Here is a 26,511-nt window from a genome sequence, read left to right as displayed (position 1 = left end):
CCCCGAGCAGGATGTGGAGCATCAGCTTCTGACTGCAGGAAGCCCTTCCCTGCCGCATCCAGAGCCATATCCATCCCCATGCTGCTGCCACAGTAATAGGGATGCTGTTAAAGGTGCAAAGGGTGGTTGTGGTGTCCCTGGAGCAATGGCAAACAGGCAGCCCCCCTTGCAGGAGGTGGGATGGGGCAGGGGCTGTTCTGGTGGCTATCCTGGATTCCTGGGGGCAGTGGGGTGCAGCATCCCCCTTGTGTGGGTTGAGCCTCACAACCCCCAGACGTGTTGCTTTGGTTGCAGGCTCTGGGGAAGGGGGGTGCCTGCTTCAGGCTTCTGGCAAATGGAGCCACGCTGTGCTGGGGGCAGCAGGCGAGGGGGGGGGCTGGGCCCTGTAGGCAGGCTGGGGGGACAGGACAGCTTCATAGAACCATGGAATGGTTTGGGTTGGAAAAGTCCTTAAGATCATCCAGTTGCAACCCCCTGGCATGGGCAGGCATGCTCACACTAGACCATGCCACCTCAGGTTCCGTCCAGCCTGGCCTTGAACACTGCCAGGGGTGGAGCATTCACCACTTCTCAGCTGAGCGTGAAGCACATGGAGCACGACGGGGGCTGCGCCTGCTACTGGGACATGGTGGATCCCGCACGCTCGGTCCCGGCCGTGCCCGTACCGGGAGGTGGCAGCACGGCCGGTGCGCTCCTGCCTGCATCCTGCTCCCGGTATGTGCTGTGCCAGCCTCGGCCGCACGCTGCTGTCCCGTGGGGCTCTCGGCACAGCGCACTGGGCTGACTGCGATGTCCGGGCACCCCTGAGCCCCATCTGCTCCCCAACTGAGGGGGCCCATCCCCTTCCTCCACTCCCCGCTGCCTCTGCGTGACCTTGGTGTCTCCTGGCCCCAGGGCCCATCAGCGCCTGCCCTGGCTCTGCTTATTGACAGGGCTGGGGGCTGCAGGGCCGGCACCCCCTTCCCACAGCCCTTCATTAGCTCTGCTGTCGGGTTGCATCACATCAGCTCTGGCTGCACACGCGCCCCTGGCTCCTGGCACTGCTGCTGTGTCCCCGCTGTCCCCTGTGCCACCTTCCACATGCAGCCCCCCTTGGTCCCGGACAAGGTTTGGGCTCTGGCTGCCCCACATCCTGCCCCATGGGCAGCCCAAGGTATAGGTCCCCGCAGAGCCTGCAATGCCATCCCAAGGTCAGTGTTTCCCACTGTGGCACAGCACTGGCACGGCATGAGGACACACGTGCCCCCAGCCCTCCGAGACACTCTCATGTCTGGATGCTACGAGCCAGGACCCAGCAGCCAGCCCGGAGCAGGTTGGGGGTCCTGCCTTTGTCCCCCAGTGATGCCCGGCGCAGGGGGGCCACATCGGCATGAGGGGTGGGGAAGGGTGCCGGGAATCCTCTCCTGTGGATGGGGGGTACCAGCAGCTCCCCCAGGGTGAGGGGACACAGACACAGGAGGAGGGGATGTGGGGCATGAGCCGCAGAGCTTGCCGGGGCTCGTCCTTGGGCAGAGCCCACCAGGACAGGGCTGGCTCCCCACTATTGATGGCTCCGCTAATGACGCCGGTGTGTGACCGGGGGCAGGAGCAGGCGGCGCTGGGCCCTCATCGACCTGTATCGACCGGCCCTGTGCGGTGAAGGGCGCGGGGTCTGTGGAGGGATGTCGATGGGTCGTAACTAATGGGAACAGGGCCACGTGTGTGGGGCCGGGGTGGCCGAGTGCAGTTATAAACAGCGGCCGGCAGCCCCCAAGCCGCAGCATCGAGGAGCCCCCTGAGCCCAGGTAAGGCGGTGATGGACGTGGGGTTCCCTTGGCGCGTAGGGACAGAGGGGCAGCATGACCCATGCCGTGCTATGCTGAACCAGGCCATGGTGTATATAACTGCCCTGCTCTAGCTTTGTCCCTGCTGCAGGGCGCCTCCTGCTCCAGCACTGCTTCCCAGAGCATCCCAATGCTGGTGCAGGCACCCAGGAGGGCTTCAAGCACCGAGAAACCCGCAGCTTTCAGCCTCCACTTCTCTCCTTCTCTTGCAGGGAGCTGAGCCCCGGGTCCCATCCACCTGCCTCTGTCTGATATGTTTGATATTAGGTTGTTTTATTGGAAAACCAACTAAATATCAAACATATTCTTACAGCGCCAGGGACACGCGGCGCTGACCCGTCCAGTTGCTGCCTACACCCTTCCCATGGGTGTCCCCCCCATCGAGTGTCCCCACATGCCCCTTCCCATACCTGTTCCATTGCTGCAATGACACCCATCTGCCCACGCTCCATGGGGCCAGGCACAGGGAGCTGTGGAGGTTTGGGATGGCGGCAGGGTCAGTGCTCACGCCACTGGGATGATCCCAGTACAAAGGCGTGTGGCCCAGTGCCCGTCGCTGGCTCCGCTGCCCCAGCGCGGGGCTATTTCTGGTTCCCAGGGGCATGGAGATGCAATGGGACCATTCATGGGTGCTTGGCTCCCTGCCTGGGGATCACAGAGCTGCCAGCAGGGTCAGCCTTTGTCTCCTGGGCCCCTGGGTACTGACCCCAGGGGCTTGGCTCGTGGGGCTATTGGATACTTGGGGCTGGTGCTAATCCCCACGGCTGCATGGGAAGTGCTGCTGGCTGCCCTAGGAATTCCTCCTTGGGCCTGGGGAATTCACTCCTTTGGCTGCCAAAAGCATCTTATGCCTCATGGCCAAGCACCGGCACAGCCGGAGCAGGGCTCCGAGCTCCTCAGATGCTGCTCCTGAGGTGTGGGACCAGGTGCCTCCGGCTGCTCCGGGGGCTGCAGCTAAACCCTGTGCTTAACAGAGCACCAGGCTGAGCCCGTGTGGTCTGCACCGGCCCCGGGTAAATGTCAGCCGGGGGCTACAGGGACACCCTCATGGCGTGCAGAGCTGGGCGGGAGCCGCAGGGACCCAGATCAGTGCCCGGAGGTGGGTGACGCCAGCCCGCGTGTCTCATGGCATGGAAGGGGGTGGCCAGGACAATGCAGGAGCCCCCCTGCTCACTGCTTTTTATAACCACCCCAGCTGTCCACAGGAGCCCAAATAAGGCTGTGGGGCCCGGACTCCCCCAGGGCACACAATGGGTCCTGAGCACTGGCTTTTTGGGGAGGTGGAGAGGCAGCTCTGGCCAAGAAAGGCAAAGCGCCCGCGACGGCGGGCAGAGCAGAGCTGATAAAGAGCGTGGGGCAGCAGGGCTGGGGCAGTCTTGCCACCCGTCCTGCCTGTCCTGCCCGTCCTGTCCTGCCTATCCTGCTACCCCACTGAGAATGGAGGCCATCAAGAAGAAGATGCAGATGCTGAAGCTGGATAAGGAGAACGCACTGGACCGGGCAGAGCAGGCAGAGGCAGAGCAGAAGCAGGCAGAGGAGAGGAGTAAGCAGGTAGGGTGGGTGGTAGGAGCTGGTTTGGAGGTGGCTTCTCCTTGTGCTGCATCACATTGAGCCCAGACCCGGCATAGGCTGTGGCAAAGGGTGTGAGAGATGCTGCTGTCCTACAGCTGTGGGGCATCCTGGTGGCTTCTTGGTGGCATGTGGAACACTGAGGGATAGACGCTGTGGGACACATCCCAGGGATGGACACTGGCCCTGGGCTGGGGCAGGAGGGATGCTGTGGGTCAGAGCTGGGCTGGGGCAGGAGGGATGCCATGGGGCAGAGCTCAGCCCAGGATGGGGCAGACATGGCTCTCTCCATGAGGGGATCCATGTATGGTGACCGTTGCTGCCGTTCCAGCTGGAGGATGAGCTGGCCTCCATGCAGAAGAAGCTGAAGGGGACGGAGGATGAGCTGGACAAGTACTCGGAGGCTCTGAAGGACGCTCAGGAGAAGCTGGAGCTGGCGGAGAAGAAGGCAGCGGATGTACGTATGGGCACGGGGGAAGGGCACTGCCAGGGACAACACATTGGAGAAGAGAAGGCTCCTTAAAGGGAGCCCCCAGAGCAGCTCCAGTGCCTAAAGGGGCTACGGGAAACCTGAAGGGCAGCTTTGGACAAGGGCCTGTAGGGCCAGGCCAAGGGGAATGGCTTTAACCTGCCCGAGGGGAGACTGAGATGAGCTCTTAGGCAGAAGCTCTTCCCTGTGAGGGTGCTGAGGCGCTGGCCCAGGGTGCCCAGAGAAGCTGTGGCTGCCCCATCCCTGGCAGTGCTCAAGGCCAGGTTGGACACAGGGGCTTGGAGCATCCTGCTCCAGTGGAAGGGGTCCCTGCCTGTGGCAGGGGTTGGAGCTGGAGGAGCTCCCTTGCCGGGCACTTGGAAACCCCCCGCCACGCACGGGCCATCCCGCAGCGCTCCCCCCAGCCTCCCGCCACGGCGGCTCCTCGTCTCCATGGCAACCCCCGGGCGGGGCGGACGGAAGTGACGTCAGTTCCCGGGCGGTGGGGGCCTCGTTCCGGTGTGTCGGGGCGCGGCGGGGCCGGGAGCGGAGCATGGCGGGGGCTACCACCATCGAGGCTGTGAAGCGCAAGATCCAGGTGCTGCAGCAGCAGGCGGACGACGCCGAGGAACGGGCCGACCGCCTGCAGCGGGAGGTGGAGGCCGAGCGCCGCAACCGCGAGCAGGTACCGGCGGCCGGCACCAGCGCTGGGGGTGCTGCGGCTGAGGGCACCGGATCTCGGCTGTTTCGACGGGCGGCAGCTTCCAAGCGATCGGGTCCCGCCCGCCGCGGTGGCTGCGGGGCTTCGGGGGGTCCCCGCCGTGAGTCCCGGGCCCGGCTGGTGCAGTGGAGCCGCCTTTCTGCGTTACCGGGGCTGGAAGCTGCCGGGCCCGGGGGTCCGTGCTGCGGGGGAGGGAGGGGAGGAACCGGCCATCTTGTGCGGCCCGGCGCTGCGAGCACAAAGGTGCGGGCGGCCTCGGCGTCTGCGGGGAAAATGGAAGTGACCTGCGGGGATCCGGCCCGGGTCCCTGCCGGCGAGCGGGGAGCCCCCCGCCCCGGTGCGGGAGGGCTCGGGGGAGCGTGGAGGGGCTGGGTAGGGGTCGGGCTGCGGGCGCTGGGAGGGGAGGGAGAGAAAGAAGGAAGGAAGGAGAGAAGAAAGGCGGGAGGGGGGGAAGGAAGGAAAGAAGAAAGGAAGGAGCAGCGAGCAGCCCTGGTGGAACCAGCTCCAGGTCGGTGCCGGGGCCGTGCTGCTGCTGTGGGGCTCCTCGGGCTCTGCTGCCGATGGAGGCTGGTGGCAGAAGCTTCTGGCCACTCCCAGGCCTCTGCCAGGCTCTCGCTTTGCAGCCACATAAGGAATTCTCTGGCAGGGGTGGTGTTGTCAAGGGAACGGGTGTTTCTCCCGGCTTGCCGGAGCCCTGCTCCAGGGGAGGGGATCCGTGCTCCCAGTGCAGTGTGGCCTGTGCTTGCCTCTGGCCTGGCTCTTGGCTCCTGAGGAGTGGCCCTGGTAGAGCTCCATGGCCTGGGGAAGCCAAGGTGAGCTCTGCCCTTGGTTTGCAAGGCTCTTGAAGGAAGCCCAGAGCAATGGGAATGCCTGGAAGCATCACGCCATGCTCTGGCATTTCCTGTAAGGAAGGACGGGTGGTGCTTTCGGGTGGGTTAAGCGCTGCCTGCAGGAAGCCAGGGCTGGATGCCGAGGTTCAGGGCGTCACGAAGTGGTCAGGCCTGCTGTGCTGTTGTGTCTGCAGCTCCTGCAAGAAAGAGGAGGCTCTCCCACCATTGCCTCTTTCACGGGCAAAAGCCATTTGTGGCAGGCAGGCTCCTTCCCAGTTGTGTGCATGGATGGGAGCACAGGAGCTCCTCTTCACCTCGTGTTCTCATGCCCTGTGCTTGAAGCATGCTGTACCGAGGTGCTGAGCCCCTCCTGGCCCCCCCCCGCTGCACAGGGCTTCTCTCAGCCCTGCTCTAACAGTGGTTCCTTTCATGGCTCTGCTCCTCCCTCCCATGGCCTTGCAGGCTGCTTTGTTACACACTGCTGGGATATTCCATATATGCCTGGCATGTGCATGGGTCCCTGTGGAAGATCACAGTGCTGCCCTCACATGCCTGCAGCCCTGTGTATCTTTGCACTAGTGCTCTAGTCCTTTTGGAAAGCAGGAGTTTGGGTTCCCTGCAGTAGCTCAGGTGGGGTGTTAGTGTCCCCAAAGCATCCAGGCTTCCCCTGTGGCTGGGCTTGACACAGACTGGAAGCAGATGTGTTCTGGTTGATGCCAGAGCAGCACTGCTTTGGGCAGTGGCCGCTGCCTGCTGGATCATTAAAAGCCTTGCTCCCTTTTGTGGTGACACTTTTGTAGTCACACTCCGGCTCTCAGCAAGTGCACCAGCTCCTGGTGGGTACAGCTGAACCGAGGTGGCTGCCTGAGTGTGGCTGTTGCTGGGGGGCAGCTTCCTCAACCTGCCTCAATGTTGGCTGAGGCTGCTGCTCCTCCTGTGAGCAAACCGCTGGGAGAAGGAAGCCTGGAGCCCCACTGGCTCCCTGAGGCTTGAGCTGCAGGTTGTGGGCACTGCGGTGCCCTGCCCCAGCTTGGCAGCCCTCTGGAGCTGTTCATCCCTCCTCTGTTGCTGAGGGAAGGGCTGCTGTGAAGCAATGCTCGTGTCCAGATCACGTGAGGAAGCTGTGCTAAATGGTAGCTGTCACCCAGCTCTGGTGTGGTGACTGAACAGCGCTGTGATTGATGCCTGGCAGGAGCACGGCAGCTGCAGAGAAGACCCATTAGTGTAAGGCATCTCCTTAGTGTTGATGGCTTCAACTGTCAGGTCAGCGTGAAGTGACAGGCAGGAAACCTGCAGGCTGAGTTGCTGCATAGCCAGAGAGTGTGTGTGTGAAGTGCTGGCATGGAGCCTGTAAAGCAGTGGGTATAGCACCCTTGTTTTGTTTCAAGCTTCCCATGTGCTATCACTGACCTGAAGGCAGAGCTCAGCTGCCCTGTGCTAACAATCAGAGTCACCCTCATCTCTTCCCTCCAGGCTGAGGCAGAAGTGGCATCTCTGAACCGCCGTATCCAGCTCGTAGAGGAGGAGTTAGACCGAGCCCAGGAGCGCCTTGCCACAGCTCTGCAGAAGCTGGAAGAGGCAGAGAAGGCTGCAGATGAAAGTGAAAGGTGAGCAAGCGATCTGCTTTCACTTCTTCAAACATCTCAGCCCTCTTCCTGACGGAGGGCCCAGTGCCATCAACCTCCTGGGCCTCCTGGAGGGTGGGAAGGAGATACCACATCAAGGTTGCCTGTGGGAGTTGCTTATGCAGAGCAGCTACAACAATGTGTTGGCCTTGAGTGGGTATCTTAGATCCTGAGGCTAAGGACTGAGTGAGTGCTGTGTGCTACAAGGCATCCCTGCCTCCAAGTGAGGTGAAATAGGTGAGTTCTGGGACACTGATGACCTCTAAAAGTGACTGCTCGTGGGGAGGCATCTCTTTGCACTGGCTCTGCCAGCATCCTCCCTGCTGGCAGATGGCCCCTGCCCTGGCTCTGTGATTCAGAGGGGAGTGGTGCACTTCCAGCTGGCTGCCGTGCTTCGCTGGTGCTTGTAATGAGCAGCCTGACCCAGCTCATGGCCTGCCATAAAGATAGACTTGGCTCTTCCTGCATTCCAGCCTGGAAAGTGCTTGGCTCAGCCCCTAAGACAGCCTGGCTTGTTCTTCTCAGAAGCACCACATTTCCCTTCAACCAGGAGCCCAATGAGCTGCTGGAGGAACGTGCCGAGGAACAGTTAATTCTGAGCAATCGAGGTTGCTGTATTTGTGTCAGCTCAGTGGTTTCTGCTTTCCTGTGCCCCCTCTGCACTCGAAGGTGTCATTGCTCATACGGAAGCAACGTGGTCCAGGGGAGCATTGTTAATGCTCCAACGCTCATTACACCACTGGCTTGTACATCTTTGTTTTCTACATCTCCCCTCCCTGTGCATTCTTTTGGGCAGAGGCATGAAAGTAATTGAAAACAGAGCTCTGAAGGATGAGGAGAAGATGGAGCTGCAGGAGATCCAGCTCAAGGAAGCCAAGCACATTGCAGAGGAGGCAGACAGGAAGTATGAGGAGGTGAGAGCCTTGGATGCTGTAGTGCAGCTGACCCGGGCCAGGAGAGGCGGCTCCTTTTCTTGCTGACAGGGCTCTCCTCAGCAAACCTGGTGGGAGAGCCTGGCTTTCAGAGAGCTCCATCCGTGTTCCCCTTAGCCAAAAGACTCTGGCAGCTCCACTGACTCCTGCAGCTGTTCCCTTTACTGCTCTGCAGAGTCTGCAAGTACAGAATCGTCTTCCTTCCTCTTCACTCGGATTCTCTGTTCCAGGTTGCTCGAAAGCTGGTGATCATAGAAGGAGATCTCGAACGTACTGAAGAGAGAGCTGAGCTTGCAGAGTCGTGAGTAATCTGCTCGCATGTAACTGGCACATCTGTCTTTGCATGGGAACTAACACAGCATTCCTAACCTTGTTACACAAGGCCTGAAGCACGGTGAATTTAGATCCTCAGAAGAATGGCTTGGAAGCACTCTTCTGCTCACAAGAGGATTAGGTCCACTGAGGATGTGAAGTTTGCAATTATGTGATTTGCCTTGTAGTGGAGATGTTTTGCCCCTTCCCACAGAGGCACTCTCTAGTTAGCCAGGCCAGAGAATCCATCTCCACTCGATGGTCACCAGTACTGCTTTGTGTGCACAGTCACAAGATCCTTACACATTGCTAACAGAGCACATGAGTGCACAGCACTTGTGCAGCAGTGGAGGCCTCGTGGGCCAGGACTGAAGTAGCATGGAGAATGTCCAAGGGCAGAACTGGGGCTGAGCTTGGTCTTTGGCCTCTTATCCTTTGCAGTAACCACTGCAGACTTGTGCAGTGCTGAGCAGTGAGCTGGGCTGCCTCTGCTGGGAGCACACATGCAGACTGCGGTGTCTGGGCACCTTTCACATGTCCAAATGCTTTAGCTGATCCTTGAGGAGCTGGTCAGGTCCTTTCTGTACTCTGTGCCTTGTCTAACAAAGTTAGTGTGTTTGCAGCAGTAGCACTGTGCTTCCTGCCCAGACATGCATGTCATGACTGTGACTTCTTTGTGTTCTTCCCCTTCCCCTCTGTGGTGTTGTGTTCTTGGTGCTCCTTTTGACCCCTGTCCCCACCTGGCTTGTGCCATCGTGTGACCGTCACTAACAGTCGTTGCCGGGAGCTGCGGGAGCAGATCCAAGTGATGGACCAGCACTTGAGGTGTCTGTCTGTTGCTGAAGACAAGGTACTAACCTTTCCCTTCTGGAACCATTAAAACACAACTCTCCTGATTTTCTTGCCCATGTTTCTTCCCTCAGCTTAACTGCATCTTTCTCCTGGAATGTTCTGTCCTCTCTGCCCATCAGTGTTCCTGTCCCAGTGGTGGTGGAGGTCCATGTGTCCATTGGAGCAGGTTCCCTCCTTACAAACTAAATGTGTGGTTTCTACTTGGAAGATTCCAGGTTGGGCTGAAGTCTGTGTCCACACCTCTGCTGCTCAGCTCAGTGCCCTGTGCATATGCTGGCAGAAGACTTCCAATACAAACTTGGAGGTGGGAAGGGAACTTGCTTTCTGCACAGGTGCCTCAAAGCAGGCTCCCATCCAGCCTGATCACAGCCCATCTCCTTAAGAACTTCTGCTCTTCCCTGCACATGCATTCACTTCTTTTTCTCCTGTCTTTTCCTCCCACTTCTTCTTTGCCTTTTTCTCCCCCTTTTCTTTACACAACCCCACAGTAAATGTTCTGAGCTGGAGGAAGAGCTGAAGAATGTCACCAACAATCTCAAGTCTCTTGAGGCTCAGGCTGAGAAGGTAGGGCTGCGTGTCCAAGGACCAGAAACATTTCTCTTTTTCTCAGAGGGTGTGTGACAGCAGAGCACCCACAGGGATGGAAATGGTACAACTGCAGCCTTAAGCAAGCAAAGAGACCTATGCCTGCTCTCCAAAGAGCTAACAGATTTCAGTGCTGGGCTAATGTTGACAGTAGGAGCTGTGGGGAGCCTGGCTGCCCTGCCCTGCCCTGGGGCAGGCTCAGATCAGCTGCTGGGATGAGAATTTATACCCAGGTTTGTTCTGTGCATGGTGTGGGAGTCCCTGACCTACTTCTGTTGGACTAGGGTGGGGATGAGCAGCTCCCAGTTGGAAGTTTCTGCAGGCATGTGCACTGCAATGGAGGAGTTGTCTCTCTCTGTAGCTGTGGGAGTGGGAGGTTGTGGGGCTGCTGAGGGCTGGTGGTTGCTGACTCCTCTGCTTTTCCACAGTACTCCCAAAAAGAGGATAAATATGAAGAAGAGATCAAGATCCTGACTGATAAACTCAAAGAGGTGAGGGACCACGTCAGGGTGGCCCAGCTGATTGACTGGGGAGAGATGTGGAAGGCAGGAGACTTCATGTCCTCAGGCTGATGCCTCTGTAACCCTTTGCTGTACCCCAAAGCTGTTGTACTACTGGGCTTGCTTCTTTCTGCAGGCAGAGACCCGTGCTGAATTTGCTGAGCGGTCTGTAGCGAAGCTGGAGAAGACCATTGATGATTTGGAAGGTACATCTTGGGGATGGGAAGCCAGAGAGTATGGGGTGAGGAGGAGGATGCTGAGGAAAGCTCCCTTCCAAAGAGTTGGAGAGTGGAGACACTGCTTTGCTCCTCACTCCTTGGAGGCAGAGTTTGATCATGCTCCAAGGTGAGGCTCGGTGCCTCTGGGCTCGGGTCATGCCCTTTGTATCTGCTCTAAAAGCAGTGCCCTGGCTGTGCTGTGGCAGGTCTCCAGCTCTCCGTGTAAACACCTTACTGTATCTGACTGGTAGTGACAGACAGCACGGCTGGTGTGTCTTGGTTGTGATGTCCTCCGGAACATAACTGGGTTCCTGTGCTCCAGCTTCACCCAATTTAAGGAGAGGAACACCTGAACTTCCTAGGAATCTCTTATAATAACGTACCTGCGTGCAGGATCTCATGCATGTGGCTGTTGTGCTGCAAGTCAACCACAGTAGTCAGTGACTCTTGAAACAGCCCCCCTGAAGTCTCAGACTCCCCCATGTCAATCCTGGTTCAAGATGAAATCACCACAAGCCCTGTCCCTGCAGTGTGGTCAGCCTGTGCCAAGGATGGGTTCCTTTAGGCTTTTTGTGCCAGGTCTTGGGGATTGAAAGCCATATCCTGCCATCTGGAGTCACTCAGGAGGGGTTTGTAGCTAGAAATAGCAATGGTGTCAACTGAGCTGTTCTAGAACCACAGCCAAGAGCAAGCCCAGCCAGGACTAGCTTTTACTTGGAACTGCAGAACCTCCTCTAAATTCCTGCATGCTTTCCCTGGAAACACGTTGGCTTAGAGCTAGCTCTGGCCTCCAGCCTTGCTGATGGAGTGACCTAGTTTATGACAACTGACAGGGTTTTCTGGGCCTTGGGAAGCTGTTAACAGCATTCCCAGCTGGACTGGAGCAGGCAGAGCTGGGACAAGGCTGCACCAGCTCTTGTGCACAAGGAGTGCATGGATATGAGTCTCAGGACCACCTCCTCCTCTGAAAGCCTGTCTGCTCCATGCATCCATCTTACCTGATGGAGAGCACCCATGTGGCCTGTCTGTTTGGCTCCCCCTGCCTGGCTGTGTCCTGCAGAGTGGGAATTCTCTCTGATGCCCAGGCCTATGGGGTGATCGATTGCTCCCAAGCTTGTTTTTGTATTGAGATTGAAGAGAAGAAAAAAGCCCCTGAATTGATCTGTGCCTTCCTTAGGTGGAGCAAGCTTCTCCCTAAGTGGATGGAGTTGCCCTTCCCTGCTGCTCCTCCTGTTAGTGGGGTTTGCTGACTTAGCTTAACTGTTCTCACAGGCTGCTGTGGTTTGAGGTCTTGGCTGTGCTCCCCCTGGAGCTGGGTGTAATCTTGGAAGGCACTTGCTGGTCATGCTGTCCTCAGGCTGTTGAAACCGACCTGTTCATTGTCAGGAACTAACCTGGAGCTGGGATGGCTCCACATCTAACTTCAGTTTCTCCAGTTCATGAATCCCATACTGCTTTTCCTGCCCCAGCCGATGGAAGAACTTCTCTGCCTTCCCTCATTGTTTCCCTTTTGTTCTCCCCCTCAACATCTTCTAGATGAGCTCTATGCCCAGAAACTGAAGTACAAAGCAATTAGTGAGGAGCTGGACCACGCCTTGAATGACATGACTTCCATGTAAATATGAGCTGGCTGGTGTTTGCCTCTTGCTTCAGCAGGCTTGGTGTGCTGTGATCTTCAGAGGTGGACAATCAATGGCACTGTTGTGCCTTCGTTACTTCTACAGATCCCTGCCTCCAGCACTGGGAGGCTTTCCTGCAGCATGCTCTTCTCGAGGTCCTTGTGAGCTGCATGTGTAACGCTAAGTGCTCTACTGGCCTCAAAGGGTTCTGACTTGAACTCTACGACTTGCAATTCGCAGTGCCATTGGGACAGGCTTCCTAAGGTAATGTGGCTTAGCTGCCTGCTGAAGCCACTGGGCCATGGTCTCGGAATTCCTCCTGGAAGAGGCTGTGCATAGTGCTCGAGTGCATTCCTTAGGAATTGCCATTAACAGGCTTGAGATGGGCTGGATCATGAGCTGATCTGTGGAAGTAGCTGAACTCGTCTGGGTTTGCCACTTTGCTACTTGGCTTTGTGTTGAGATGTGCAGCAGGTTCTGCTCTAACTGCTGCTCTGTACTGTCCTGCACACTAACCAGGGACAGGCCAGGTACCTGACCTGCAGAGGAAGAGCCTTAACGCTAGTATCTGAAAGCTCCCTAAGTAAAGTTTGCTGTTCACAAACACTTCAGTCTCTCTTAAAATGAGTGTCTTCTTCTGTCTCACACAGATAAGTCTTGTGATTCCACACTTTGGATTTGCCTCTCTGCTTGGTGGCTTGTTCTGCATCTGCACCCTGCGTTCACACTCTCAGCACCTCTCTCTGAATTCCAGTGCCTTTTCCCAGTTACTGTGCACAGGGCATCCCTGGGAATGAATAATGTAAAGACATTGAAGCTTGACAGCACTTGCACTTGCTCCTAAACAAAGCTCCCTCTGTTTGACCTGATGTGCCAGACACGCTGTGCTCTGAGGGGCTGCCCTTTCTATGGCTGGGTGTAGCTGGGAGTATGTTGTTCTCATCTGCATATCATATGTAGAGCCATAAAGCTCCTTTTGTATTTCTCTTGCCCCTTGCTTGAGCATGATGTCACCTTTTCTAACGAAAACAGTTCTTGTATAAATGGAATAGAAGGGCTGATGCTTTGGAGAAATGGGTTTCTAGTGACCACTTGCTGCTTTAGAGTAACTGTTTCAGTATTGCCTTCAAACCAGTGTAACCCTCATCACCCTTGGCTGAATACACACACTTCCTTCACGTGCTGGAGTTTTCCCTTGGAGTGTGTTCCTGGCTCACAGATGTAAAGCGCAGCTCTGCAAAGGGTTCAGCCCTGCCAGCAAATGGAAGGCTGGGGCTTGTAGCAGGAGCACCTTGAGCTCTTCCTGCTTCAGCCTTGCTGAAGACACTGCTCACAGCTGCCTGCTTCATAGTGTTCACTGGCATTCCCAAGTGCCGGCTCGCAGTGGGAAGTCACTATCCTCATAGTCACCAAGTCACTCGCTGAGTGTGTGAGCTAATAAATGAGTGAGCTGTGGCTGCTTTCCATTTGGACAGGACTGGTTGGGTGTGAGATGCTGCCTGGGGGGACCAGGGATCCTTGCTTCAGGAATGGAGGCACGGAATCTGTGCTTAGCCAAGTGCTCCCTGTGCAGGGCGCTGGGATCCTGCTGGGAGTGTGGCACGGAGCTTCCCACTGAGCACTGATGTGCATCATCACTGCTGCTCTGCTCCAGAAACACTGCTCAGCCTCTTGTGACTGTTTGTGCTGCCTCATGGGTGGCTGTCACATATTTTCTCCTTTCTGGCTTGGTTCATCTGCCCCAGAGCCCGAAGAGGCCTTCGTGAGCAGAGTCCTGATGAATTGGGACATCTCCCGTGGTTTCCTCAGGTTTGTGCCACTCTCTTCTCCACACAAATGGCACTGGCAGTGAGGGTAGCCCAGACACGCTGAGCTGCCCGGCCTGTTCTTACTCTGTCTTCTGGGTCAGGGCTGTCTGCTCTCTGCTGGGTCTTGGGGTGTGTGTGTGTGTGTGGAGGGAATTTCACAGGGTAACAGCTTGGAAAGCTCTGGCTGTCCTTGAGCATGGGCAAGAACTCTGTGCCCTCTGAGCACAAAACAAGTGACCAAGCCTGCAGCTGGATTAGAGGGTCCTAGATCCTGTGTCACAAGTGTCTGGGTGTGTGGAGGCTTCCAGTTGTCAGCTCTTGTTGCTGGAGTTGTCAAGCTTTTCCCAGGAGGGAGGTGGCACCGTTTCACCATTGTGCAATGGTCTCTTTCCTCATGGGGAGGTCCTGGGAGTGGTGGGTTTATGACTTGCCTTGTGTGGAGCTGGTGGCTCTGCTGTTGCACAGTGGTGTTGCAAGCGATGTTGAAGGCTGGGCTGTGGCAGGCCTGTTCCCTGCTTGGTACTCCATGCTGGGTGGTACACGGATGAGTGGGTGATGCAACCTCTGCCCTGGGAGGTGTGGAGAGGCTTCTGATCTGATTGGCTTGTGCAGGCTCCTTACCCTGAGCTGGGCTGTGCTTGTGATCGCAGTTGACTCCTATCCTCTGCCACTCTGGGGATGCAGGACGAGCCCTGATCACCTGGAGCTGGAGGCTGGTGTCAGAGTGCCCGGCTCAGAGTCAGCATGGAGGCCAGAGAGTGAGCCCCTAGCAGCAGCAGCAGCTGATGTGCAACGTAGGCTTTTGTATAGGCCAGGATGGGGTGCATCCGTCCCACATACCCCAACTTCTGTTTCGACTGTGGTGGGACATAAGTTGTGGGCTTCTCTGGCCTTTGCTTGGTCTCTTGGTGACTTTAGAGAAGGGACAAGCAGCATTTCTACCTTCTGTGTGTGGTGCAGCTAGAGCAAGTGCTGATGGGAGCTGGGTGAATGTGGGTGTTCCCGCTCTGTGTGGCTGGAGGAAACACTGGAAATGGGGACATGCTTTGGCTGCTCCATGTGAACAGCTTGGCTTTACCTGGCCAGGTCTTGCTCAAGAGCAAGCTATTCCTACGTTGAAAGCAATGAGGAATGGTGTTGAGCCCCTGCAGAGAGGTTGTGTCCCACTCATGTAGTTGTTCTGGGACAGACCTAACACAGGAGCCTGTGCTCCAGAACTTTCTCCGTCCTATACCTGAAGCAGATCCTGCCTTCAGGCCTTGTCTAGATGTGGCGAGTTGTTAAGTGAGGCCCAAAGGTATGTCTTGGAGGAGCATCCTCCGGGTTCAGGTATGAGGTGCTGCCATTCTTTTCTTCTGATGTCCCTGTTAAAACCCCATCAGTCCCATGCCGTGTGGCGTGGCTGTCTTTGGAAGGTGCTTCTGGTTCAGCTGTGGTAGGACTACTTTCTGCAGTGCTCCACACGCAAAGCACACCCTGAGGCTCTCTCCTGAACTGGGTCCAGCCCAGCCTGCATGTTTTGTGTTCTCCTCTTTCTTTGCCTTCACAAGCCCATTTCTGCTCACACTTGGTTTCCTCTGTGATCCTCGTGAGCTGGAACCCACGTTAGTAAGATAAACCCTTGTCCTCCCAGCTTCATCTGTGTCATAGCCTAGATGTTACAAACACAGCTTATTGGATGTGCTCAGCTTGGTCCTCCACTAACCTGCCCTTTCTCTCTCTTTTTCTCTCGTTTCCCCTCATCCCGTCGCTGCTGCAGAGCGCCTGTACAGCCAGCTTGAGAGAAACCGCCTGCTCTCACACGAGCTCAAGTTAACGCTGCATGATCTGTGTGACTGAGGAGGGGGCCACTAATCCCATTAAACGTGCTCTTTGCCACCACCACTGCTGTGCACCACAGTGGCATCTGCCCATTCATGACTGGCAGACTTGCACATCTTATACACTTGCTGCTATTTAGTAGGGCCCTTGAATTAATCCTCTCCTTTACTTCAGATTTACTTTGGGTTTAGAAAGGTAACCTCTGTTCTTAGTGAAGGAACCTTTGGGCTTGGCTGTTCATTGAGCACTCTTGGTCCCTTGTCCAGGGTGTCCTGCCTGGCTCTTCCATGGAATCAAAATGGCTGCACCCCACCCCGGGAGAGGACTGGGGTGAAGTTAGGCTTCTGCCTGCTGAAAGCTGTCTATCAGGTGCTATGGCTTCATTTACTGTTAGCTGAATGACTGTAGGACTTCCTGCTGAATGGAATGATGGCTTCTAACAATAAATGACTGACTCCTGCTCTGTAAGACACTTTGAGTCCTAACCTAGAAGGTTGAGGGGAAATGGTTGTTCCCAGTGTTGGGAAAGCTCCTGGCCATCCTGAAATACACAGCACGAAGCTGTATCTTGGGTGCCTGTAGGGAACCTCTCAAGGCTGTTGTTGTTGGTGCTCTGGGAAGGCTGCCTCTTGCTCTGTGCACTGACTGGGGAGGTTGGGGAACGGCCTTGAGGATCTGCCTATACCTAAAGGACATCTTTCCACAGCCTGTCTATGCCATGTCTCAGCGAGTGGATGTCCTCAGTGATCAGGGTGGGCTCACCTTTGGAGTAAAGCCTACCTAGAATGCTACTTACTGATCTGAGCTCTCCTCCTGGCTTAAGGAACATGTGAGAATTGCCTGTAGTGTCAGTCAGAGTTGCAGCACCCTTTGCTCCTCCTTGCTGCCTGCCTGCCCTCCACTGAAAACAGTCTCTCCCCGCTGTCCTAGGGGCATGGTTCTCTGCTCCTTGCTGCTAGGTAGTCACGGTCTTGGTGACCCAGCTCGGCATCTCTGTGCTGGGGAAGGGGGGCACAAGCAGCTGTACCTGCAGGGGGGGGTTCTGTGTGTGTTTTGGCTCTTGGGTGCCTTGCTGGGCTATCTGGAGGTGTTGAATCCCTGGGTGAAGCCAGCTCCAGTTGGAGGCACCTGCATGCAAAGCACAGCCCAGAACACTAAGAGCACGTGGTGTCTATGCTGATAGGAGCACCGGCTGTGCGAGGGGGCTGCCCGTGAGCCAGGTAACTCCAGAGCTTCTCCTACACCCAGGCAGCCCCCCTGGGCCGAGGCCCTGCTGCGGCAGTGCTGGGAAGGGGCTGTCCCATGCTTGCCATGGCTGAGGCATCTCCTGGGGCTGAGGCTCACCGGTAACTCTTGACTCTTCCTTCCTGCCAGATAAGCTGAAATCCACCAAAGAGGAGCATCTCTGCACGCAAAGAATGCTGGACCAGACCCTGCTAGACCTGAACGAGATGTAATGGATCCCCACCACTGCCTCTGCCACGCCATGCCCGCGCTGGCCCAGCCGCTGCTGGCCTCTAACCCTTGGGACCAGAGTTTGCTTCCTGTTGCTAACTTGACCAAACACAGCTCTTCTCCCTTGCCTCAGGGTTAAAGGCCATCATCAGGTTGGGCAGAGCTTCAAACAACGTTATTAAGGGAAACGAGCAATGCAATAATGTTTGGGAGCATGTTTTGAGATGTACACATTTTGTAAGTACCTTTTCTTTTTGTAGTAACCAGTGTGAACATTCCAAGTAACCAGTGAGGCTGCTGAGCTGCACTCAGAGCTCTTGGCTTTACAATTGAATATTAACTTTCTGTTAACCAGCTCTGGGTCACCCTGCCTTGGCCGGGGAGGAAGTGGGGGGTGGCTCGTGGTTCTGACTGTGGGCCACCCGATGGGAGCAGCTGGGATAGGGATACGCGGCTGTTGGGAAAACTTCCTTTCCAGGAGCCTGTTTGCCAAAAGAGCAGTTCAGTTTCTCAGCTTTAAGGTAACTGTTGTGGAGAAGCAACCTGGGTGGAAGGAGACTTCTAAACCCAGGCAGTTCCCTGGCCACTTGAACCTTCACAGGGGTTGTTTCTCTTCTCTTCCCCCTCGCTGTTGGCCACTTCTTTTCCCCTTGGAGAAGCCATGGCCCCTCTAACCCATTGCTACACAGGAGCTGAATTTGCCTTCACCGAGTGCTGATGCACCAAGCTTCAGCACTCGGTGCTGGCTTATACTCAACAGCTTAAGTACAACAGCCTTGTTCTCTTGGGGAAGCTGTTTTTGCCTACCCCAAGGGAAGGGATCGAGGCCTTCCCCCCTGGCCAGGAGTGCTCTTAGTGTCTTAATAAGGTACAAGCCATCTTGCTGTGCATTGCTGACGTGTTGCTGTGAGGTGTGAGTGTGGAGACATGTCAGGCTCACAGTGTGTAGCTTCTTGTGTGAGCATGCTGCCTGGTTGTAGCCGGTTTAGGGGCCAAGCCAGAGAAAAGAACCTTATCAAGTGTTTTGATACTAAATGGAACAATTGTCTTACTGTCTTTTGAAATAAACCCCCTCCCTACACACTGCTGCGGAGCTTCCCTCTGTGCAGGGACTCGGGTGGCTTGAAGGTGATGCCGAGCTCATATGCTCCTCCATTGCCTTTAGAGGTGAGACCTCCCCTTTAGGGTCAAGTTTATGTTGCTCCTGTTGTCTCTGGTGAGCAAGGGAGGGATGAGGTGGGAAGGGCTAAGAGAAAGGTGGAAACAGGGGTGCTAAGGGAGGGGGATGGAGGGGCTTGGAACTGGATGAGCTTTAAGGTCCCCTTTGCAGCCCCTCTCTCCCCTGGACCCCACTTGCTGCACACGAGGGGGTTCTCACATACTTTATTGCCTCATGCCCTCAGCCCGTGTACCCCGAGCCCTCGTCGCTGCTGTCGGCATAGAGGCTGTGCTCCGGGGGGGCGCAGGCCAGGCAGACACGTCCCGCCTCACGCCAGCACTGCCGGCAGTACCGGGCCGCACAGGCAGGCGCTGGGCAGGTAGGGTCCGGCGGCCCCACACGCACCCTGCACACCGTGCAGCTCCGGCACATCCAGCGGCGCAGGCAGGGCCAGCGGTGGCAGCACCAGCGCGCTAGCGCTGTGCCCTGGGGATGGAGCCGTGTGGGGCTGAGCTGCAGGCCCCATGGCGGAGTGGAACCCTGGGGGTCGGGGTGAACAGTGAAGCCCCACTCACCAGTCCTTGCGGCTGGTGTGCCCGCTGGACAATGCGCTTCCGCTGCCGCTGGATGAAGTCCAGGCGCTGCTGCAGCATCTTGTTGTAGAGGTAGAGCACGCGGCTCTTCTCCCACTGCCAACACCATGAGCCCACCCCAAGGTTATGGTCCAGGTTATGGGCTCAACCCGGAATCTGCCCCCCCACCGAGGGGCTGCCATTCACCTTGGGGAAGTAGAAGGCGGCGATGACACGGCGCAGGCGGTAGGTGTAGACCTGGGCCAGGCAGGCCAGCGCCAGCACGGCCAGGGGCAGGAAGCTGCTCAGATACTGGTGCCGGCTCATGCTGCGTGGCTGCGGCAGGCACACTGGGGACATGGGGTGGCGCTGAGCCCCATGCTCAGGCTGTGGAGCTGTGATGGGCATGGGTGGTCCATCCCCTGGGGGGGCTCACCCAAGTTGGATGTCTCCAGCAGGGTGTCAGAGGAGGTGTTGAGGGCACCAATGGTGCTCCGCAGGAGCCGTGCCATCAGAGACCTCCCCATAACATGGATGGACAAGTGGTGGCTGCCTGTGGGAGCATGTGAAGCTGTGGAGGGACACACACACGCACCTCCCCCCTTGTATTGCTGTGGGCATGGTGGGCCTGGGGGCTCACTGTGGAAGGAGTACTGCACGAAGGAGTGCTGCTGGATGGTGCTGAGCATGCTGACTAGCACGTGGTCCATGCCGCAGGCCAGTAGGAGGAAGAGCAGGGGTGGGATGCACTCCAGCAGCTCCAGAACCTGCAGGGAGCAGCGTCTGCTGCAGCCTGTCCCGCAGCCCCCCCCCAGCTGACCTCCCTCCCATGTCATGTCCCCCCACCGGCCCCTCACCATGTTCTGCAGCTCCAGCGGTTGCACCATGGGCCAGCACGGGAAGATGAAGGCCGAGGCCTCGGCACGGAGCAGCGGCAGCAGTGTCCGCTTGCACTGGGGAAGGGGCCGGGGCAGCTCAGCACAGCCCCTGCAGCCCCCAGCCCCCGTGCAGGGCCACCTGCACCCCGCTCACCTCCTTCCTGCGGCGCGCGTCGATCTGACGGAAGTAGGTGGTGATGTAGAGGTTGTCGTAAGAGATGTCCTGACAATACTGCTTGGTGTAGGAGAAAGCCCTGGCAAGAGAGGGGGGTCCAGGGACTGGCTCTCCAGGGCCCCCCCTTGTCTTCATGCCTTTCCCCCCCCACCCCAGACCTGCTGCCAAAAGAAGACCCTGCCTCTCTGTGCCTGAACCCCCCCACGCCCTCCCATGCCAGGGCTCACGTGATGAAGACGAGGATGAAGGAGAAGGAGAGCACCAGGCGGAAGATGGAGAAAGTCTGGCCCAAGCGGGCACTGTGCTCCTGGAAGTGCGAGGTCACTTCCTCCATCAGCTGCTCTGCAGACACGTTGGTGGTGACCAACAGCATCTCGCGGTGCTCCTCCTGCAGCACAGGGCTGTGGGTCTGGCTGGGTCCCATCCCAGCCTGGCCCCATGCGGAGGGGACATGGCTCCCACCTGGAAGACCACGCTGGCGCTGAACTCCTGGCTGAGGTTGCTGACTGAGCTGTTCATCATGTCGTATGTTTGCCCGAAGTTGCCCTCCACGGGGATCTTGTCCCTGCACCAGCTGTTCATAACTGTGGGACACAGTGAGGGCGATGCTGGCATTGCCTCAACAGAGGGGGACCAGGGCAGGGGTCTCCCACGCTACCCACGCTTCACAATGTGGCAGAGGAACTTGAACTTCATGGGCAGGCAGAGGAGGTGGTTGATGAGGGGCACGAATATCTTCTTCATGCAAGCGTTGTACTTGGTGTCAAACCAGTCCCGGCAGCGCTGCATGCCCAGCTCGATCACATCTGATGGGCAGGAGCCTGAGCTGATGCAGCCCCAGCCCCACCATCCTGGACATCACGTGTGGTGCCTGGTGAGGCTGGTGCCAAGGGGTGCAGCTCCCTTCCCTCCTCACTGTTGCAGCGCAGTTTGGTCTTGGTCTCATAGAGCTGCTGGGTGCTGGGTGCCAGCTGGGGCTTGGCGCGCCGGGACTGCCGCAGGTTGTACCCGGCCTCGCTGGCCACCTCCTCGTTGAGCCCCACGAAGGCATGTGAAATGTTCTGCACCTCAGAGTTCAGCGTCTGCCCGCTCCGCTGCCATAAGGGGGGCACACAGAGGCTTGACCCTGGTCTGTGCAGCCCCCCTCCCGCCCACCCCAACACCCTTCCTCACCGCCATGTCCTCCATCACCTTGCGCAGGGGCCCCGTGGACATGTGCCACAGCATGCGGCTGTGATTGACCTGCAGCTCAGCCACGCAGCCCAGCGAGCGCGTCACCTCCTCCAGGTTGTGCCAGATGTTGGCCACGGGCCCTGGTGCCAGCAAGTGGGGGCTCAGAACCCTTGGGACCCTATGGGGGGGACGGGGATGCAGGGGGGGACCTACCATTGTAGATGGCAGCAAGGACAAGGGAGAGGATGTAGACCCGACCCTCCTTGCCGAAGAACTTGGGGACCACAAGCAGGCTGGCGCAGCGGAAGTGGGGGGACATGGCCCAGCCCAAGGCAGTCACTCCTGTAGGATCATGGAGCTGTCCCCATGGTCCCATCAAGAACCCCCCAGGGCTCCCAATGGTGCCCATCACCACAAAAAGTTCCTCCTGGCCCCATCCTCACCTGCCAGCCCATAGGAGAGCTGCACCTTACGCATCTCTGTGATGTTCATGGGGATGACAAAGAGCTGGCAGAGCCCTGCAACAGCCGCAGATGCACTCTGAGCCCCTGGTACCCCCAGCTCCCCGTCACACCTGGCACCGGGAGCGCTCACCAAGGCCAAGGAGGGTTCCGACGCTGGCGCCCAGGAAGAACTTGCTGCAGCGGTGCTGGTCCGGCTGGCTCCAGAGGAACCGGCTGCACGGGGCCGGCAGCAGCCAGACCACCGCTCGCTGCAGGGCTGGGTGGGGAGGGAGGCGTCAGCCCGGCCCCCTCGCAGTGCCCACGGGCAGCCCTGGCCGGGAGTGGAGTGGGAGGGATCTCACTCGTGTTGGGTGGCTTCCGCCTCCTGCGAGCCTCTGCCCCTGCCCGGAGCTCTCGCCCAGGGGCCTCTGCTGGCTCCATGGGCCCTGTCCTGATGGCAGCAGGATGCTCCCCTGGTACCGACAACAGCGGGAAGCTGCCCTGGTACCAAAAACAGCAGGATGCTGCCCTGGTACCAACAGAGAGATGCTGCCCTGGTACCAACAACAGCAGGATGCTGCCCTTGTACCAGTGACAGAGGGGTGCTCCCCTGGTACCGACAACAGAGGGATGCTGCCCTGGTACCGACAACAGAGGGATGCTCCCCTGGTACTGATGACAGTGGGATGCTGCCCTGGCAACAACAGCAGGATGCTCCCCTAGAACTGACAGCAGTGGAATGCTCCCCTGGCACCGACAACATTGAGGTGCTCCCCTGGAACCAGCTCACTGAGCTGCTCATTCAGTCTGCTGTATCCCTGTGCCTGGAGCCTGGGAGAGCACCAAGAGCCTCAAGGAGTGCAGCCCAGCATGGGGTTCTCGTGGGCGCGGCAGAGAGGCCAGAACCAGAGCCCAGCATCCCAAGACTGGGACTAGGTCCAGCAGCAGCTAGGCTCTGTCAGGGGTTTAGGAAGCAAGGGGGTCTAGTGTGAACCTCGTGACTAAGTGCGTCTCCCTTATTCCTTTGTATTTCCAGTCTCTATACACATAATTTCAGTTAAATTCTGGATAAACCACCTAAACCCAATCCTGTGTAAACACTCCCAATTCAGCCGGTTTAAGGCCGGGCTCTGCCCTGCCTCCGTCCGGCCGTTGCCGCTTTAAGGCTCGGAACCGCTCGCCCAGCCGAGTGTTTCCCTTTTAATGTTTGGTCCCCGCCCCCTGGGGCGGTGTCACGTGACTCCCGCAGAGCCTTAAAGGGGCCGCAATGGGCCCCGGCCGGCTCCTCACGGGTCTGCTCCTGGTTATCGGCGCCGCCGCGCGCTGGGTCGCGACCCCCGACACGGTACCGGGGGGTGGGGGTGGGGCTACGACAGGACCCGCCCACACCCCCCGTGCCCCGCCCACATCCGGGGTCCCGCAACCCCCCTTTGTCCCTCATAATTGCTCCCCCAATGCCCCCAGCACCCCTCTTTACCCCCATTAATGCCCTCCGGCTCCTCCAAAACTTCTTTCCGCCCCCTTGATCCTCCCAATACCCCCAGCACATCCCGACGGCCCCCCCCCGAAACCCCAACACCCCCTATTGCCCTTTTAACCCTTCTTGCTCTAAATTAGGGTTCCCTCTGACCCCATTTGCCCTCCCCCGCAGGTGCGGCCGCGGGTGGTGCGGGAGCAGCTGCTGTGGGTGAGCGGGGAGGGGCACGGGGGGGTCCACACGTTCCGGGTGCCGCTGGTGGCCGCCACCCGCGGGGGGGCGCTGGTGGCCTGCGCCGAGGGCCGGAAGCGCTCGGCCGCCGACGTGGGAGCCAAGTTCATCGCCTGCCGCCACTCCCCCGATGGAGGTAGGCCGGGGGTGGGTCTGTGGACACAGAGCTGGGGGTGCGTGCGTGCGCGCAAGTGGGTCGGGGGGGCCCTTCTTGGAGGGGGGGGGCGGATTTGAGGGGTCTGGGGGGAGAATGGTGGGCGGGGAAAGGAGTTTTGGACTGGTTGGGGGGGCATTAATGGAAGGGGAAGAGGAGTGTTGGGGACTATGTGGGACATTGGGGTATTGGCAGGGTCAAGGAGGTTAATGGGGGGCACAAGGGGGTTATGGGGTTTCGGGTGGGTTCATGGGGGTTCAGTGGGAGGTCTAAGAGGTTCCTGGGAGGGGGCCTGAAGGAGAGTTCGGGGGTCTGAGGCATCCTTGGGGAGTTCTGGGGGTTCCTGAGGGGGCTCTGGGGGGTGTTGGAGAGATCTTGGGTCAGGGGGACTGAGAGCTCCCTGGGGGGGTTCCGGGGGTGCTTCGGGTCCCCTGGAGCGTTTTGAGTGCTTGGGGGATCATGGGGCTTGGGGGTTCCAGGGGGGTCTGCCCGTGTTTCCCCCCAGGCGCAACGTGGGGCCCAACGCGGGTGGCTGCAGATGACGGCTCGGCAGCGGATGGGCTGAACCTGGGGGCCCTGGCGGTGGTGGGGGATGAGGTGCTGCTGCTGTTCGCCCGCTGTGCCCACCCCCCCCAGGCCTGCGGCCCCCCCAGCACCCACCTCCTGCGCAGTCGCGATGGTGGCCGCTCATGGGGACCTCCCCAGAACCTCTCAGGGGTGGTTGGCAGCGAGGTGTTTGCCCCAGGGCCTGGCTATGGCATCCAGGTACAAGGGGAGGGTGGGATTTGGGGGGACCCAGGCATTAAAGCTTGGAGAAGGGGTGTGGGTGGAACCCTGGGGTGGGGGGTATGGGGGGTTTGGGAGGATCCAGGCATCTGGCTGGGGTTGGGGCTTGGAGGTTTGGGGCCTGGGGGCACACAGGGATTGGGGTGGGGGGACCTTTGGGATGTGTGAGGTGATAATGCCAAAATCCAGGGGTCTGGGTGACCAGAGAAGGGGTCAGAAGGGACGCAGGCATCAAGGAACGAGGGGGAGCTGGGGTTCAGGAGGGATGTGGGAGACAGCACAGGGATGCTCATACAGGGTGTCTGTGCCCCCCCTCTGCAGAAGCAGCGTGCACCGGGCAGCGGGCGCCTGGTGTTCTGTGGCCATGGGACACTGGAGCGGGATGGGGTCTCACTGCTGTTGAGTGACGATGGCGGGCTGCGGTGGCGGCGGGGGGGGTCGCTGCCCGCCATCCCCTTTGGGGCTCCCCGCCATCCCCGGGACTTCACCCCTGATGAGTGCCAGGTAGGAGGAACAGGGTGAAAATCAGGGTGTGGGGGAAAGTGGGGGATCCTCATTTTGGGGGGCAGAGGTGGGACCCCACACTTTGAGGAGTAAATGGGGTCCAGCCCCTGTCTTTTGGGGGTCTCAGACAGTGACACCTCACTCACGGCCCCGCAGCCCTATGAGCTGCCCGATGGCTCCATCGCTGTCAACATCCGGAACCAGAACTCGTACCGGTGCCGCTGCCGGATGGTGGCGCGGAGCTGGGATGGTGGTGAGACCCTCCCTCCCTCTGCCGTCACCTTCGATCCCGCCCTGGTGGACCCCGCGGTGGCCGCCGGGGTCCTGGTCACCGGGGACCTCGTGTTCTTCAGTAACCCTGCACACGAGAGCCAGCGTGAGTGGGAGAGGCGTGAGGCTTTGGGTGGGGAGGCGGGGCTTAACTGCTGTGGGGTGTGGCCTATGGGCAGAGGGTGTAGGCTGAAGGCAGTGGCAGGGTGATGGCCTCCTCCCCACCCCAAGCCTATGGCCCACCCTTAACCCCCCTACCCCGATATCTGCAGAGTTCCCCACGGGCTCCCTCTTGCCACCCATGTCCTATTAGCTCCTCTCTTATTCCCCATTAATGCTCACCCTAGACTCCCAAAGTCCCCCCAGGGCCCCTCAACACCCCACTTTGTCCTCTATTAATGCTCCTCTTACACACCCAAGACCTCATTGTTCTCTTTATCCCCCCCTTAACTCCCCGATGGGGGACCCCATAGCCCTGCAACACCCCTCTTACCCCCCATTAATGCCCTCCTGACCCCTCCCAAGCTCCTTGTCCCTCACCCATTACCCTCCCTTGACCCCTCTTAATGCCCCCAGCACACCCCAGGGCCCCCCAGATACCCACCACTGCCCCTCCACTTCCCATCTCCGACCCCCAAAGCCCCCTCCTGGGCCCCCCAGCTCCCTGCTTTACCCCCTGTTGTCTGCAGGGCATAGGGCTGCTGCTGGGTGTGTCTTGTGGGCGTGGCTTTGTGTGGGCGAGGCTTAACAATGGTTCCTCCCCCTCCGAGCAGGAGTGAACTTGACCCTGCGCTGGAGCTTCACAAACGGCAGCACGTGGTGGGGGCATGGCCTGCAGGTGTGGGCAGGGCCCAGCGGGTACTCTTCGATGGCAGCTCCGCCCCCTGGCCCTCAGGGACACGCCTCCTTCCTCTACCTCATCTATGAGAAGGGGCGGAGCCTCTCCACTGAGACCATCTCATTGGCCACCATCAGCATCGCTGGGGATCCCTGACCGCGCCCCTTGATCTGGCCACGCCTTAATAAAGCGATAGCCTCAACCAGGGTCTGCGTCACTGCTTGGGGGCGTGGCCTCCTTCGCCATAGCGACCTTTCAGGGTACTGTCATGATGCTCAAGGACCACCAGCATGTTTCAGTACTGGTGGATGGAACTTTTCCTGCTGGCCCCAGCTTTGGATGGGCCAAATGGGTCCTTCCACTGCAGGGCGGGTCTCTGACAGCTTCTGATCAGCGCTGGTCCCAGCTCTGTGCGTTGTACATTGATAGGAGCAGCCAAACCAGCCACAGACTCGTGGCCTTTGTCCAAAATGCCATAATAAGTCACTAATTATTATTGCTTCTAAAAGGAATCGTCCTCCAACATGCAGTATCCATGCTGGTACTGGAAAAGAGAAGGCTGGGTGGAGACCTCACAGCAGCCTTCTGGTGTCTGGAGGCAGACTCTTCATTAAGGACTGTAGTGATAGGACAAGGGGTAACAGATTCAAACTTAAACAGGAGAGTTGAGGTTAGATACAAGGAAGAAGTTCTTTACTGTGAGGGTGGTGAG

The 26,511-nt window shown here is 58.5% G+C and overlaps 3 protein-coding genes across 13 annotated transcripts; 2 read left to right on the top strand and 1 right to left on the bottom strand.

The window, feature by feature from the left end:
* Window positions 1-3,236: 3,236 nt before the first annotated feature.
* TPM3 (tropomyosin 3) lies at window positions 3,237-17,493 on the top strand (the record flags this gene model as incomplete). 11 transcript variants are annotated; one of them, XM_080635068.1, is made up of 11 exons in its annotated part: window positions 3,237-3,374; window positions 3,724-3,849; window positions 6,886-7,019; window positions 7,834-7,951; window positions 8,200-8,270; window positions 9,622-9,697; window positions 10,147-10,209; window positions 10,355-10,424; window positions 11,973-12,051; window positions 13,801-13,864; window positions 17,059-17,493. In XM_080635068.1, the coding sequence occupies exons 1-11, from the start codon at window positions 3,261-3,263 to the stop codon at window positions 17,065-17,067; spliced, it is 924 nt and encodes a 307-aa protein (XP_080491194.1). In that variant the 5' UTR covers window positions 3,237-3,260. The 11 variants fall into 11 exon arrangements, with proteins under 11 accessions (XP_080491194.1, XP_080491201.1, XP_080491199.1 ...); XM_080635075.1 differs by lacking the exons at window positions 13,801-13,864; window positions 17,059-17,493 and adding an exon at window positions 15,623-15,644; XM_080635071.1 differs by lacking the exons at window positions 3,237-3,374; window positions 3,724-3,849 and adding an exon at window positions 4,372-4,546.
* A 1,045-nt stretch (window positions 17,494-18,538) lies between these two features.
* DCST1 (DC-STAMP domain containing 1) lies at window positions 18,539-21,980 on the bottom strand (the record flags this gene model as incomplete). Its single annotated transcript, XM_080634888.1, has 16 exons — window positions 18,539-18,784; window positions 18,874-18,987; window positions 19,060-19,220; window positions 19,307-19,423; window positions 19,511-19,637; window positions 19,728-19,823; window positions 19,903-20,002; window positions 20,151-20,311; window positions 20,386-20,507; window positions 20,586-20,729; window positions 20,840-21,017; window positions 21,097-21,236; window positions 21,310-21,438; window positions 21,540-21,614; window positions 21,691-21,816; window positions 21,902-21,980. 16 exons carry the CDS (start codon window positions 21,978-21,980, stop codon window positions 18,539-18,541), a joined length of 2,115 nt encoding a protein of 704 aa, XP_080491014.1.
* An 826-nt stretch (window positions 21,981-22,806) lies between these two features.
* NEU1 (neuraminidase 1) lies at window positions 22,807-25,984 on the top strand (the record flags this gene model as incomplete). Its single annotated transcript, XM_080634887.1, has 6 exons — window positions 22,807-22,884; window positions 23,191-23,383; window positions 23,907-24,166; window positions 24,509-24,691; window positions 24,848-25,067; window positions 25,735-25,984. The coding sequence occupies 6 exons, from the start codon at window positions 22,807-22,809 to the stop codon at window positions 25,953-25,955; spliced, it is 1,155 nt and encodes a 384-aa protein (XP_080491013.1). The 3' UTR covers window positions 25,956-25,984.
* Between the last annotated feature and the right edge of the window lie 527 nt (window positions 25,985-26,511).

The sequence above is a fragment of the Psittacula echo genome, assembly GCF_963264785.1.
Source record: "Psittacula echo genome assembly, chromosome: 26".
NCBI classification, from domain to species: domain Eukaryota; kingdom Metazoa; phylum Chordata; class Aves; order Psittaciformes; family Psittacidae; genus Psittacula; species Psittacula echo.
This window is presented reverse-complemented; position numbering and strand designations above follow the sequence as displayed.